The sequence below is a fragment of the Apteryx mantelli genome, chromosome 1 (genome assembly GCF_036417845.1).
Source record: "Apteryx mantelli isolate bAptMan1 chromosome 1, bAptMan1.hap1, whole genome shotgun sequence".
NCBI lineage: Eukaryota > Metazoa > Chordata > Aves > Apterygiformes > Apterygidae > Apteryx > Apteryx mantelli.
This window is the reverse complement of record NC_089978.1, coordinates 166,726,642-166,741,271: the sequence shown is the minus strand read 5'-3', so window position 1 is coordinate 166,741,271 and position 14,630 is coordinate 166,726,642. Positions and strand designations below refer to the sequence as shown.

The following is a 14,630-nucleotide window of genomic DNA, read 5'->3' as shown; positions in this document are numbered from 1 at the left end:
GGGAAGGTCACTTATAGGTGCTGGAAAAAGCTGAGGGGGCTTTCACAGGGAGGGGCGCAGGCCAAAGGGACATGGACAGGCTGGGGTCGGGGGCAGGCTGCAAGGGTGACAGATGGGTGGGCTGGGGAAGGCTGAGGGCCGAGGGGATGATACCAGCCAGCAGGGACGAGGTGCAGGCTGAACCCAGGGCACTGCGTAGCTAGGGACAGCCAGAGGCTGCAGGGATTTTGGACATGCATTTTGGAGGATGGGGTAGCTTGAGAACACGTTGCATGGGCAGTCAGGGGTAGGGCTTCGGTGCTTGCTCTCCTCCTCCTGATGAAGATCCGCCCCGGGGGAAGCGCAGAGATCACGAGCCCCAAGGGAGAAGACGCGGCTTGACAGACTGTATCTCCCTCTGCCACAGGCCCCAGGGCTTTGCGATTTCACACTTGGGCAGCCCCTCTCTATGGTGCCATGCAGGAAGACAGCTCTCGAGCTCACTCGGTCATGTCATCGGGAAAAGCAGATGCCAGCGCCTCCTGTCTCCCTTCCCAGTGCTTTGACTCCCTGACCAGGTCGTGTGTGAAATGCTCCGAGTTGTACAAGGACAACACAAGTAAGAGGATGAAGGCAGCTGGGTCCCAAGCACCCCAGGGCTGGGTGGTGGGCAAAGGGGGCTGGAGTGCAGCTATGGGTTGGAGGGGAGGTTGGATCAGCAGGTAGAGGGGAGAGGAACCTTCTCCTGCAGAGGAGAAGGAGGTGGTATGGAGGGAGAGCCTCCTTCCACCTGGAGCAAGAGAAGAATGGGGGGGGGGGAGGAGAGCCAGCCCCAGCTAGGGGAGAGGAGTGCAGGAAGAGGAGGGCTGATCCAACCTGGAGAGGGGGGTCATAGCATGCCCCACTGGCAGGGAAGAGCGTGGAACAGTGGGAGGCCCCCATCTCCCACCAGACAGGAAAGATGAAGGAGGAGGTGAGGGTCCTGCAAGGTGGGAAGGCTGTTCACTGCGGGTGGCGGGTGGGCAGAGGTGAAGAGTCACTCTTTTTTGCTTTATGAAAAAACTGTGATTAAACATCTGAGGCCGGCCTGTCCACAGACCGGTGGGTAACACTGCTGCCCTCCTTCCCTCACATCAGCTCTCCCCCTCACAGAATCACAGAATGACAGAATGGTTGAGGTTGGAAGGGACCTCTGGAGATCATCTAGTTCAACCCCCCTGCTCAAGCAGGGTCACCTAGAGCACATTGCCCAGGACCCTATCCTGACACTGCCGGTGTTTCCCTCCACGGCAGAGCCCGCCCATGCAGCGCCCACCTCAGCCCTGATACCCTCGCCCCCTTCGGTGGACCTGCCAGGCACAGTCTTGATCTTTGGAGTCCCTGCGGTTGTGGGGCTCATCCTGGCTCTGGCTGCCATCTGGGGCTTCCTGGCCTGGAAAGTGGGGAGGCAGAGGAGGAAGAGGAAGAAGCCGGGTGAGGAGTCCGAAGGTAGGAGATCTCTTGCGCTCCCTAACACAGCACCCTGAGTCTTCCCACACTGAAGGGACCATTCGGCATGGGCATACTCAGCTCCTCCGAGGCACATGCCAGACACCTGCCCATGCTGGTTCCTCCGCCTGGAGGCAGCATGTTGTCCCGCTAGACATTCAGTCTGCCCTCACTGCAGACCCCCCCTGGGGCTCAACTCGGCTCCCCTATGCTGGGCTCTGGTGCCATTTGAGATGCCCCAGGGCATCCTGTCTGGCCTGCAGCTGTGGTTGCGTCTCATTGGTCCTGTGCCAGCTCACCCAGTGGATTTGCAGATGCCTGAAGGTGTTTCAGATGGCACTAGACAAGCTTGTTTGGGCAACTGAGTGGAGCCCTAAGTGACAGTCTCCCACGTCCCCTGATAATCCCTTCTAACAGCTAATTCCCATCACCTCTTTCCAACATGAGCTCTGCTGAATTCTTCCTCCATTTTCTGGATCTTGTTTTGCCTTTGCTTGCTTAAAGCACCTACTGGCATTGGATCTCCTCTGCATGTGGCGGTACTTAAAGAGCATAAGCAAACAGCCTTTTAGCTTCCCTTCCATAAACCAAACAAGTCAGGCACCTTAAGCTTGCCCATAGTGATGAGGTTCCTAGTGCTCTGGGTCAGAGGAAGCAGATTTAAATACCATCCGACTTTTGCTCACCACCCCACCACTTTGAGGCAAAATTTTCACATTTCCGTGAAAACAAAGAAGGGAACAAAACTTGGAGTGTGGACATTTTCAAAGCAGCTTCAACCTGGCTTCATGAGCGTGTGTGAAATTTTAAGAATGCAAATATATATGCTACTCATTTTCTATCGACCCTGCTCGATAAGCTATTGGCGCTGAAGCTGCAAGGAGGGATGTAACTGCAGAGGCACCTCCCTACTTGGCCTCTCACATGTCCTCCAGTGCCCGGTGCTCTGCTTCTGCACCCGCATGGCACCGGTCAGCTCTGAGCACCCCCCCTCCTGCCTTCCCCATGTGACAGAGGGGTTGCGCCAGGCTCAGCATGGCCTGAAAATGCCCTGAACATCAGGCTCTGTGCAAAATGCAGCTGCGGCCAGTCTCTTTCTAACAGTATAACCAGGACGGCCCTGCCCATCCTTTTTCTGGACATATTGTCATCTCTTAAAAAAATACATATTGTGCACATGTATTTATTTCCCCTTGCCCTCGTTCTAGCCTCCTCTCCACCCAGCTGAGCACGGGCTGGGAGCAGGGGCCAAAAAGACGCAGCCTGGGGATGAGGGGCCAGGCCCCGGCCTTTCTGAGGAGGCATTTCAGGTGATGGCTGGCCACCAAGCGGGAGCTCGGCCTCCTGCGCTGCCGCCTGCCAGGAAGGCAGGGACGGAGGCTGAGGATGGGCTGTCACCGGGGGCCTCCCTGACCTGCTAGCGTGTACCCCACTGCCGGCGCCCCAGCTGGCTGCCCCAATGGTCCCCACAAGCAGATGGGGCCGGTGGCTGGACTGGTGCCTCCATGAAGGCCCATCCCAGCCCCACGGGGCGGCCACCCCCTCTGGGGGCAGCTGTCGCCTTCCCCGGGGACCCCAGCCCCGGCGCTGACTCAACCCCACACTCTCTTCTCGGAAGCGGTCTCGCCTGGCTTCACCCCCCCGCTTTCCCGTGCCGCGGGCTGCCCAGACCCGCCGCTGAGGTCTCCGCGGCGGGACACCGACACCCACCCATGCCCCGCAGCCCAGGCAGGCTGGGGGGGGCCATGGCGGTCGCGCCTCGCGCTCCCCGGCCGGGCCGCCCTGGCTCTCCCTCGCAGGCGGCAGTGCCGGTACTGTGACTAAGAGGGGGAGATTTTTTACCTGGGGCCTTTCCGTTGCAAGGCGGCGCACGGGGCTAAACTTAGCGAGGCTGCGACAGCAAGTGCTGACGCAAACGCTCGGGAAAAATACCAAGAACAAAAGAGGCAAAAGAAATCCAGTGGCAAGAAAGGGTTGGCAGTTGCTGACTGCAATAATGAACATTTAAGAGGCCTCGAGCATGGGTCCGCCCTGCTGCTGTTCCCTCAACACACACCCTTGACCCTGTTCCCCCCCACCCCCGCCACCCCCAAGGCTCAACTGCCTGCAAACACACCTCTTCGATTTGTGAGGTGTAAAAAGTTTCTCTAGGAGATTTCAGGGCCAAAGTTTCAAGCCAGCAGTACGCGTGTGCATTTAAAGTGTGTAAACAAGTCTATTTTTAAGTCAGAGATGATCAGAAGACAGTGAGACAAAAAGGGACTTGCTGCTAGCTAGCTGCACTGCTGGTACTATTTCATGAAAAGGCTTAAAGTGCAAGTGCGAATTTCTACATTTCCCCATTACTATTTGAGGGAAAAGAGTAATAATAAGCAGGGCTGCAGAAAAAAAGGGTGTTTTGTTCCCAGAAGAAGAGGAGCTGTGGAAACTGTGCGGGTCCTTTCTGCTTTCCCACAGCCCCCATGCCCACTCCATGTGCCCCCATGGACGTGTTTGTCCCTCAGCCTTGCCCATGCCTTGCCTTGCTTTACTTCCCAGGCCTGATAACCTCATTTGCTTGTCCTCTCTCAGAAAGCCTGGACAATGCCATCTCCTCATCAAGCCCAGTCCAGCAGGACCCCACTGCGCTGGCAGCAGACGATGACCTTGCTTTGGCCAAGTGCCTACATGTCAATGGAGCAGTGAAGGTGCCTGGGCCTCCCGGAAAAGATGTGGTGAAGCAGAGGTCATGCTGCCAAGGCAATACCATTGGCGACATCATTCTGCTCTCTGCTGTGTCCCCCTGCCTCGAGGAGTGCAACCACTGCTTCCCGCTGCCAGCTACGGAGCTGGGGGCCACTGCCCTGGTCACCACCAAAACCACCCAGAAGACCTGCATCAATGAGGAGATACCATGAGAGCTGGTGGAGCAGGGCTGGAGCTCTCTGACTTCCCCCCTGCAAACACCAAGACTCCTTCCCTTGGGTAGATAAAGCGTTGCGTGGAAATGAGTTGAATCAGAAGTAGGTTTTGCCTTGAGCAAGATCAGCCTTCTAGGATCATTGCCTTTTCTACTTTCCTATTTGTGCAGAGTCCCAAATAAGCCAGTAGTCACTGGAGGAAGTCTAAGTCGATCATGCAGAGTTACGCTGAGCCAATAGCTGCCATGGTTGTGCTGTCTGGAGGAGGCAGAGGAGACGTGACTGATGAGGAAGAAGGATTGCTGGGGGCTGCTGTGCCATTCATAAGGCTGCAGTGTTGCGGGCATGGGTGAACAGGAGAGCCAGGGTGGGTCTGTTGATGGATGGGGAATTTCTAGGGGCAGAGGGCTGAAAGGAGGAGAGAAAAGGAAAGTGGAAAGGGAAAAAGAGATTTATGTTAAGGCCAAATCCCACACCATTGACATTAGCTGGATTTTTGCTACTGACCTCAATAAAATGAGGCTCATGGCCATATGGAGCAAGCCTCATCCAGCATCTGCTCCATTCACAGTCCTGCCTTCTCCTGTCTTCTGCATGTCATACTATTCAGGTCTCTCCTCCCTCTGGATGCCCTTGCTCTGTGGAAGGCGTCCATTGACTGTTGCGAGGCATTGCAGTCATGGGAAACTTCCCTCAGCAGCTGGGTAGCCAGGAGACTGAAAACAAGTTTATCTTCCTAAGCAGCGAGTGAGGAGAGGAAGAGGGGAAAATCTCTCTTTGCTCTGACCTACAAGCACTTAAGTCAGAGAAGACCTGAGGCAAGCAATGGAGGCTGCTGGTCTGGAGGAGCACTGGCTGTAAAAGCTTGTCATTATGGCCTGAGACAACCATCACTCACTCACAGTTGTTGCAAAAATACTGCATGTCACTTGTGATGACAGGACTCACAGTGATGGATGTTTCCATGCTGCATAAAACCAAGCAGGGAGTGATGTGAGCGTAGGAGGGATCACTTAATTTATGTGAGTGTCTTAAAGGGCTTGCCTCTGTGTCAGACTTGACCAGCAGTGCTGGCCCAGGACATCTCCGCTCTGTAGATGATCTAGTCCACACATGGGCACACACACGAGTGGCTTTATGGTGCAGGAAGCACTCTGCTTTGAAAATGAAGTCATTAGTCCAGAATGCACTCACTTTATTCCACCACACTGTCTACACAAAGGAGTTTTGCCAGCGTAGTTAAATGGCATTGGAATAGCTGTAGCAGAACTGTTGATCCAGAGTAATTATAGCAACCAATTCTCCTGGGTAAATAAAGCCCAGGAAACAGGTCTTCAGTGAGAAATCCTGCTGGTCCTGAAGGGGGTGATTAGAAAATTAGAAGTGCCTGAGGGGCTTTATTTGCATAAAGCACCATCTCAGCAGCAGTCCCAGTGAACTCCTCCATCAGAAAGGTGACTTTCTTGCCTCAGAGGCAACAAATGCAGAGCAGACATATCCAGGCAAGGAGAGACAGCACCATTCAGCAGCAGTACAACAGAGGCCCCTCTCTTGCTAGTGACTGATTTCCAGCTTTGTTCTAAATTTGCCATCAGTTCTAGCACCCAGCCTTGCTGTTAATGCATGTCCGGTCTTTAGGGCTGGAGTCAAAGGCAGACCCTGGCTAGAGTGCTCTCCTGTGTACTGCTGTCTTCAGAAATTGGAAGATTTTACCATGCTCATCCAATGGAGCACTCAGGTGCACAGCTCTTTGTAGGACTGATCTGTGACACCAGGTGCAAGAGAATGTCCCTCTGACGACAGGAAGGTGCCTCTCTCCCAAGGTATGTTAGCCCAAGCCTTAGCTCTCTTTGGAGCTCAAGGAGTTCTCATATTAAAGGGTGATGTCTCCCTCCATGCCAAGGACGCTGGAGCTGGTTTCACTGCGTTCATCTCATAAGGGGAACTGCAGAAGCTGCCACAAGGCACAGAGGCCCCACTTCTTCCCCACAACTCATCTCTCTGACCTCCTCAAGGCCATCGTAAATGCAGTCATTGAGGTGAACCTTGATCTGACTAATGCTTAACACAGTTCAGGATGTGAGGGGAGCCAGGTCTCAGTCTCACTGCCTCATGGCTGAGGATGTTGCAGGGTCTGGTCCAAGTGCCCAGCAACCTTTCCTTGGAGCTTCAGGCTTGAGCGGCTGGCTCAGCTGAGTTGGAAGGAGTTGTGGCGGCTCCAGCATTTGGCTCCCCAGCCATCCTCCTGTTACTCTGCAACAACTCTCCAACAACAACCACTGCCTGCTGCAGAAGAGAAGTCACCTCAGCACAAATCAGGGGTCTCTTCATCTCTGTACTCTGCGCTCAGCCATTCAGAGTGCCTTCTAGCAATCTTTGCACATCTGGTTTGGGGAAAGTAATTTTGAAATGAACCAAGGCCCGTCCCAGGGGACATTCTGGCATTTGGAAGAAAGACTACTCATGAGAGGCAGGGAATGGGAGCAGGACTGTAATGCATTTCTTTCCCATTTCCTGCCTGGTAACTGCTATGGCTGAGAACTGTGGATGCAGTGCCCATCCCTGAACAAGGTGAAGATTTGAAAACAAAACTCCTGAAGTATGCTCTGTTTAAAAATCCTGTTGAAAAGGGCCCTCTTTCTGCTAAGGTAAGGGCTTCTGCTCTCATTTCTTCTAAAGCTTCAGCAATATGTCTTCTTTATGGGACTCTGGGCATCTACAGTTCACAGAAGCTGCATTTCAATCCACATTGGATTCTTCAGATAGCAAATATCCCTCATATCCCTCTGTCTATTACAGCATGCAGGAGTTCCCCCATGGTCTCACCTGCCTGACTCAGTCAAGCATAGTAAGGGTAAATCTCCCTTCCTCCATGGCCTCTTTGCCTGACTGGTTGGGAAAAATTTGACTCATGTTGCAGTTCTTTTTGTACATGCTTCTCATTCCTTATTTACAGTACATAGGGTTGTCCATTTTGTCTGCATGGGGAGAGCAGGGAAAGGAAACAAAAAAGTATAACTGTAGAAATTAAAGAATAAAGTGTAAATCCATGACACTTCTCTTCTGCCTCTCAGGGGTTTATGCAGGGAGGCGCCTAGTCAGTCATCATTCATTTGGTTGGCATCAGGGTTCTCCAGTATGGCAGCCCTGCTGCTATGGCAAGAGCATGAACTGCAGAGGCTTCCTCTGCACAGGCTTCACAGACATGTCCTGTTTACATGGCTCCCTACTGGGCTGGGACAGCTTCTGTGGGGGAAAAGAGACCCCTTGCCTTGCAGTGTCTAGCCCCAGTGATCTCTGCAAAGGATGGCAGGCAAGGGGAAGGCCCACCACTGCTCAGCTGGGAGCAGAGGGTATGTAGAGAGATCCCATCTGGGAGAAAAGAGGACAAGAGACCCCTTGATTCACTGTATATGAGACATGTCTCCCCACAGAAGGAGCCCAGTGTCACTGCCAGTTGTGGGGGCTTGGCTGGAGGAGCTGTTGGAGGACACCAGGCTGTTCCAGCAGACCCCGAAGCAGAGTGGGGAGAGATGAGAGAGAAAAGGTTTTCAGGCCAGCAGCTCTGGTCCAAATAATTTCATGTCCAAATAATTCATAAAAGCCCTCAAAAAATCCAGGGGTCAGTGTCAGTCTTTCCTGGATTGTGGCTATAGGCCAGTAGTTTCTGCAAGCCCTTTAGGCTCTTGCTTTCTAGAGCCCTAAAAATCAGCCTCCATCCACAAAAATCCCAACCCCACCACTGCAGTGTGACCTGTCTGTCCATCTTCCCTCACTCCCTATGCCCACTGGCCACAGTCATCACAGCAATACAGAGGTAGAGGATGGGCAGGCCTGTGAGAAGCCCAGACTCCCAGGCCACCTCTCCTTCTACCGCAGCCTCCCCAGTAGCTATGGACCCTCCTGAGGGCCTCGCTCTTATTTGGGAAGAGACAATGATGGGGACTGGGGTGAGGGGTGGGGAGGGTGTTGTCTGTTGACTCTCCTCACTGCCCTCTTTGACTTTCCACAGCAGTTTCTCACTTCCCCATGCTGGGCAGGAGCTGTGCTTCCTCCCCAGCTGAGCAACCCTTCCCTGCAGCACACAGAAATGCCTAGAAAGACTGGTGAGGCCAAGGCTTCACCCAGCCAGAGTGGCACGGGCTTTTGGAGAGAGAGGAGGAAAGTCAGTGGAAACCCCAGTGCAGGCTGAAAGGAGCTGGGACTAAACCCCTCCCCACTATAAAACCATGTCCGACATATTAATAGTGCGGCTGAGAGCCGCTCTCCCTCTTGTGCTCAGCCTGCGACCATGGCTCCCAAAGACACACCATGAAGCACTTGCAGACGTGGAAGCCCCATGGAGAGGGGAGGGGATGCCATGGCATGGCCCATGGCCCTCTATGCTGCAGGAAGGCGGTCAAAGGAAGCCAGGAAGGAGGACTGGTGGTCAAATGTTTCTACTGCAACCTTTTATTTGACGCCACTGCTCCCAGAGATCATACCTAAGACGAAGGTAACTCCTGGCTGGAGCAAGGCTCCATGGCTGAGCTAAACAGGGCAGAGCTGCCTTCCTAGGCTAGGCAGTGGCAGGTGCCAGCTCTGAAGTTTAAAGACACAGTAAGTTTTTAGCTAGGTTTCCTAAAGAAGCCGCCTGTGCATTTATCTGCTCTCTCCATAACTGTTTCAACCCCATCAGCTGATTACAAAGTACACATGATGAAGACAGAGATCACAAAGGTATTTAAGTCCTTACAAGCATCCCAGCAATGTTGGTGGCTAAATGAAAGAGACTTTAGTGTCCCTAGGGAAAAGGGGATTTGGTTTCCAACCATCCCTTGGTCCAAGCGGCAGAAACCAGGTGGCCAGCAGCCTGTACCTGCTGGTCAGCCAGCACACACGGCTGTGCACCAGCCATAGCCTGTGTGGTGTCTCCCCAGCGGGATAAAGGGAGGCGGAGGGGGACAAAGAGGGTGTTCAGGTGAGGCATGGAGAGGATGGGAGACCTGGGCAGAAGGAGACGGGGCAGCTGGAGCAGAGGGAGGCAGTGGGGAGTCGTGGGACATGAGAACACAGGACTCTGGTGAGCTCCCCACCTCCCTGTGGCAACACTGCCTTCAGTCTCTGGCTGTCCCATGGCACAGGCAATCAGATGAAAAACCTTGAGGTGCACCCCCCCGAACGCTTTTTAACTTCCTCTCTCCTCAGCAGATTTATTCAATCTTTTTCATATAAGTAGTCCCCCCCCCCCCATGACTTGTCACTCTGTCCTGTACCCTTCCCTGCAGCCTCCTTGCTCTCCAGGCTTTGCCTCCTTACCTTGCTCTGCAACATCAGACACCCACATGCAGCACCTGGGCTTTGCAAGGCTCCATGACCCTGGTTCTTTCCTCAGTAGCATGGTGAGGCTAAGGGTCTTCCTCCGCATCTGCCAGTCATGTCTGCCAAACCCTTCTCAATCCCACAAGCTCTTCAGCCTCCAAACTGCTTGGCTTTCCTGTCAACCTCCTCACCTGGAACTCCCGTGGGCCCTTCTCCCCTCACTTTCTCCTCATTCAAGGTCAGGGACTCCCTTGCCAGTTCACTCACTGATTTCATCTCCTGGTAGTTCACCCAAGATCCCAGCTCCACCAGCTTGAAGCACCCATGCAGACTCCATGCAGACCAGCATTGCCTCACCTGCTTTTGGCAGTGCATACAGGGCAGCCATGCTGTGCCTGGCATTTGGCTGGAGAGGGAGGGTAAGGTGGGGACTGTTTTATCCCTTGCACAAAGCTATGCACCAACATCCATCTTCCAGCAAAGACCACACTTCTATAGGTACAGACTCTTCTCCCTGTGCTTGCCATGTGCCTCATACTGGAGAAGACCTGGGTTTAGTGGTCCCTCATTGCCTGCTTGCAGGGCACGGACCTCTTCCTTCCCAAACTCCTGTGGGCCAGGCTCTCCATGGGAGCATCCCAAACCATCCACTTCCCAGTTTCAGCCACACAGAGCTTTGCAGAAAGACCCATGGGAGCCCCTGCAAGCCCATGAGGACACTCATGGGAGACCATGGGGGAGGAAGAGAGAGATGCCTTAGGAGCTGGGGAACGTGCCACAAGGTGGCACTGACACTGCATGCATGAGTGCATGGAGGCAGCGCTGCAGTGGAGCTGCATGGGAGAGTGAATGCCAAAATGCAGCAAGGGGTGCTGCACAGGGGTGGGCAGGCTGGCGGCAAGCCCCTCTTTGGCCAGACAGAAGGCTGATACCTGGGCCTGACCCCCATCTCCCCACAGAGCCCATTACCGTGGGCTTGGGGCTGTCCAGGAGAAAGAACCACCAGTGGCTGGGCAGCATGTGCACCTGAGGGCAGGGCAGGCACCACACAGTGGGAACGTGCTGGAGGCAGAACAGAGCAGGACGCATCAAGTTCTTGCTCCTTCGCCCAGCTCTGTCTCCAGGGATCATGGTCTCGCTCCCTGTCTGCCTCTAGCTATTTCTTAGATGCCCATCAGCCCGGCTTTCAGGCACCAAGCGGCATGTTACTGCACATCTTTGGCCTGTCTCAACAGTGCCTCTGTGTCACTGCAATTGCAGCATTAGCTCTTATTCCCCTGGGAGTCCCACAGTCCCTCGGTGACGGCAGCGTTGGATGTGCCAGCTTGTGCCTCCCTTCCCTTTGCCCTCTCCTCCCTCCAGCTTCTACTTAAAAAGAAATTACCCTTTCTACCTGCAAAACTTCCCAACTTCAAATGGCCCCAATCTATTTTTGACTTTCCCCTAAATGGCTGAGAAGATGCTGCCTGGATCCGTAAGCTGAGCCTGTGGGGGGACACAGCCCTCCTGATATCTCTCATCAGCATCCGTCCGTAATCACTACCCACTGCGTAATGACAGTAATTAGGAAGAGCGAAACTGCCTCAGGACTGGAAGCGCTGACGGAGTTAGGGGAGCCAGATGGTGTTCGCACTTAAGGAAAGATTAAAAAAAAAAATACTCCACTTAAATCAGCCTTCATTTCCTTTACTTAGTGTCAGAATCACTTTGGTCCTACCCAGCGTCCAAAAGGATTTGGCATGCTCCGTGGGTCAATATATGGCACACTTGGGAGGTGCAGAAACACGCCTCCCTCCATGTCAGCACAGACTTTTTTAGCACCCAGGAATGGGCAGAGTTGTCCCAGAGCTGGGTAATCCACTGCCCCAGTGCCATGCCCCAGGACCAAGAGGGCTGGACCCTCCCAAAAACCCTTGCAGTTGGTGGCACGGAGGGAAGGAAGCAGAAAGGGCAGGATGGAGGGGACGGGGCGCAGAGAGGCAGGGGCCGACGGGAGGCAAGAGGGGCTGGGAAGCCACAACCCTCCCCTCAGAAACAGCGCTATAAATATCTCTCCCCCCCGCAGCCCGTCTCCCCATGCAAGATGCTAAGAGGGAGGCTCAGGGAGCGGGAGCCAGGTTTGGCAAAGCGCTGCCTGGCCCGCTTGGGGCTGGGGGAGGAACCGCGCTGTCAGCCCCTAGCAGTAATTAAGAGGCGCCATCGTTTGAGCCCAGGGGAACAATGGGCTGTCGCTTACCTAGTTATTAACCGGGAAGCGGCTGTCGGGCGCGATGGCACGTCACATAATGGAGCCTGCGCGCACCCGCCGCAGAGGACCTGCAGTGGTGGGAAGCCTGAGTCGGGGGGTGCAAAAGGGGAACAAGGGTGCAAGGGGCCATTGCAGACGCACGGCCTCCAGTCACCCCATTGCTGAGTGGGGTTCTTTTTTTTTGGCAGAGCCTGGGGGAAGCCAAGGGAGGGGGATAGCGGTGCCAGCCTGCATATGCTGCTGGGAGGTGGTTTCCTGGCTGTCTTTGCACGCCTGGTCACAGCGTTACAGTTTGACGCAGGTGGGACAGTCTCGCTCCAGCTCCTCTCCCCCGTGTCCACCCGCTCTCCTGCCGGGAGACAGCATGCTCCCACTTTCCAAACCACCATGCTGTGCTGGTCACACTCTGCAGGCTGTTCCCTGCAGGAAAGTCGAAACCGTGCAGGCAGGCTGCGCTGAGCCTGGCCCAAGCTCTGCTTGCAGAAAGGGCTGGCCCCATTCTCGGGAGGTGAAGGGACAGTCCCACAGTTTCCCCGGGGCAACCATGAGTGGGGCCGCGGCAAGGGAGGGCTCCCACCAAGCCAGGCCTGCATCGCAGCTGTATGGGAGCGAGGAACAAGGTGCTTGGCAGGCGAACAGAAAAAAACAAATTTGGGGGGACCAAAGCAAAGACCCTCCAATCGGGCAGGGAGCAACGCTTCAGGGCCAGGGACGGGGAGACCCAGCTGCTGGAGCACACAGCTGGTGTGGGCAGGCAGCTGGGAGGAGGTGATCCCTGCTGTGCAGCACTGACAAGGGAGAAATGCTGGACGCGAGGGAGAACGGTCGTGGCTGGTCCACAGGGCTCCTGCCAGCCAAAATGGTCTGAAATGGGGCCTGCGAAAAGCCGTATGACCAGGGATAGGTCCTGACCGTGATACCTACATTAGAGTCTCTCTGGATCGGTCTCACCTGCACCTAAATCCCTTTAAACCCTTTCACGTAGCTGCTTCCCCGAGCCCCCGCCTGCGTGGCTGGGGCTGCCAGGGTAGCCAGGCGGGGATGGGGTCTGCACGCTGTCTTGTCTGTGCCTCCACCTCTGGCGCGGGAAATCCCCCTCCCACCCCCGGCAGCTGCCCCACCAACCTAGCAGCTCTTGGGGTTGGGCCGGGGCGTTCCCAGGTCCCCAGGTGCAGGGGACCATGGCCTGGGCTCTGCAGGCCACCAGTGAGCTGGCGCCCCAGGCCCCCGGGCAGATGGTCCTTTTCATCAGCACCACTCGCTCCTGCCACATGCAGGTGTGAAGGCCGATACTTGAAAAGGAGGCAGATACGGGGAAGCAGCCCACCTCAGCCTCTCCAAGAGCTTTGAGAGCAATGTCCCATCCTGCCCGGCCCCTGAATGGACTGGGACAAAACCAGGCTGGTCAAGTGCTGTAATGAAGCAGGGAACATCTTCTTGCCCCGGAGACTGCTCCAGGGAAAGTTGGTGCCCGAATCATCGACAAATCCTTTACAGCCCTGCCAGTCTCCAAGGGCTTCAGTGCTGCCGGCAGCAGGGTTGTAGTTGCAACAAGTGATGTTTCCAGCACTGAAACAGGTTGAGGTGCTTAGTGCAAGCCCTGGGAGATATCCGTGGGTTCCTCCTGCCCTTCTCCCCTCGCCTCCACCTGCAACATGAGCTGCTGTCCCATGGGAGAGCATCGCAGGTGGGCAGTGGTGCCCACCAAGCTGGGCAGAGGCAGATGGTCATGCTGGCCAGAGCCAAGTCACATCAGGAGAGAAAGGGTGAGAAGGACTTGGGGCGCACCAGGACTGCAGTCCTGGAGGGATCAGGTCACCAATCTGGCGCTATGTCAATGGGGCTGGAAGTGACCTTGTTAAGGACTGAGGAGGAGACCCTGGGGGGGGGGGGGTAGCCAGCCCTCGGCCAGGCGCCCATGACAGAGAGGCGGGAGATGATCTTAGGACCTGGGTCTGCCCTTTGGGCTCAATGCCCTGCTGCGAAGCACATTTCCTTGGGCAAATCACTTAGTGTCTCTCTGCCTCCATTCCCCATCTGTTAAACTGGGGTGATGCCTTGCTGCAGTGCCATGAGCTTGAAGCCATTCCTGGCTTGGGGATGCTCCAAGATAAGATTGATGTTGGCCAAGGACAAGAATAAGACAAACCAACACATTCCTCTGGGTTTTGAGGGTTAGATTTCCCCCTCAAATTGCAAGCTGGGTCATTTTAAATCCTCTCCTCATTCCTGGTCCTGCCTGGTGACCACTCCCTGCTTCCCCGTCGAAGACCCCCAGGTCGGCAGTGGGGTTAGGCAGGACCCATGTGCCCAGCGAGAGTTGGGGGGAAAGCCTCACAGAGTGACACAAACACGTCCTGACTCCTGAAGTGATAGGAGGCAACAGACAGATTGTGCAGGGACTATGTCTGGGCTTGTGTCAACGCACCATGTCAGCAAGAGACTGACCATTCCCCCCAGGGGCACCTCACAGGGTCGCCCGGGAGCGCTGCAGTCATTTCCCGCTGCCCGCCGCAGCCGGTGATGAGCCAGTTCCCCTCTCCCTTCCCATTAAGGGCAGGCGGGACTGATTGAGGTGTTGATGAGTGGCACGTTCGGGTTCAGCCCACACCGGGTAGCTGGTGCTGGCAGCTCTCGGAGGCAGCGTGCCAGGCTGCCAGGGCCGGCTGGTGCAGTGCTGGCCACAGAGGCGTCCGACTCTTATTTCAGTATTT

General features: G+C 55.3%; 1 protein-coding gene across 1 annotated transcript; it reads left to right on the top strand.

Moving 5' to 3' along the window:
* The first annotated feature begins 456 nt into the window (after positions 1 to 456).
* TNFRSF13C (TNF receptor superfamily member 13C) lies at positions 457 to 4,425 on the top strand. Its single transcript, XM_013947071.2, has 4 exons — positions 457 to 598; positions 699 to 701; positions 1,273 to 1,467; positions 4,039 to 4,425. Exons 1-4 carry the CDS (start codon positions 457 to 459, stop codon positions 4,362 to 4,364), a joined length of 666 nt encoding a protein of 221 aa, XP_013802525.2. The 3' UTR covers positions 4,365 to 4,425.
* The last annotated feature ends 10,205 nt before the right edge of the window (positions 4,426 to 14,630 follow it).

Bases quoted from the DNA above. Each gene is read 5' to 3' on its own strand.
- TNFRSF13C (XM_013947071.2), top strand. From the start codon at position 457: ATGCAGGAAGACAGCTCTCGAGCTCACTCGGTCATGTCATCGGGAAAA. The intron at 1,468-4,038 runs GTAGGAGATCTC...GTCCTCTCTCAG, and splicing joins GCCGGGTGAGGAGTCCGAAG to AAAGCCTGGACAATGCCATC.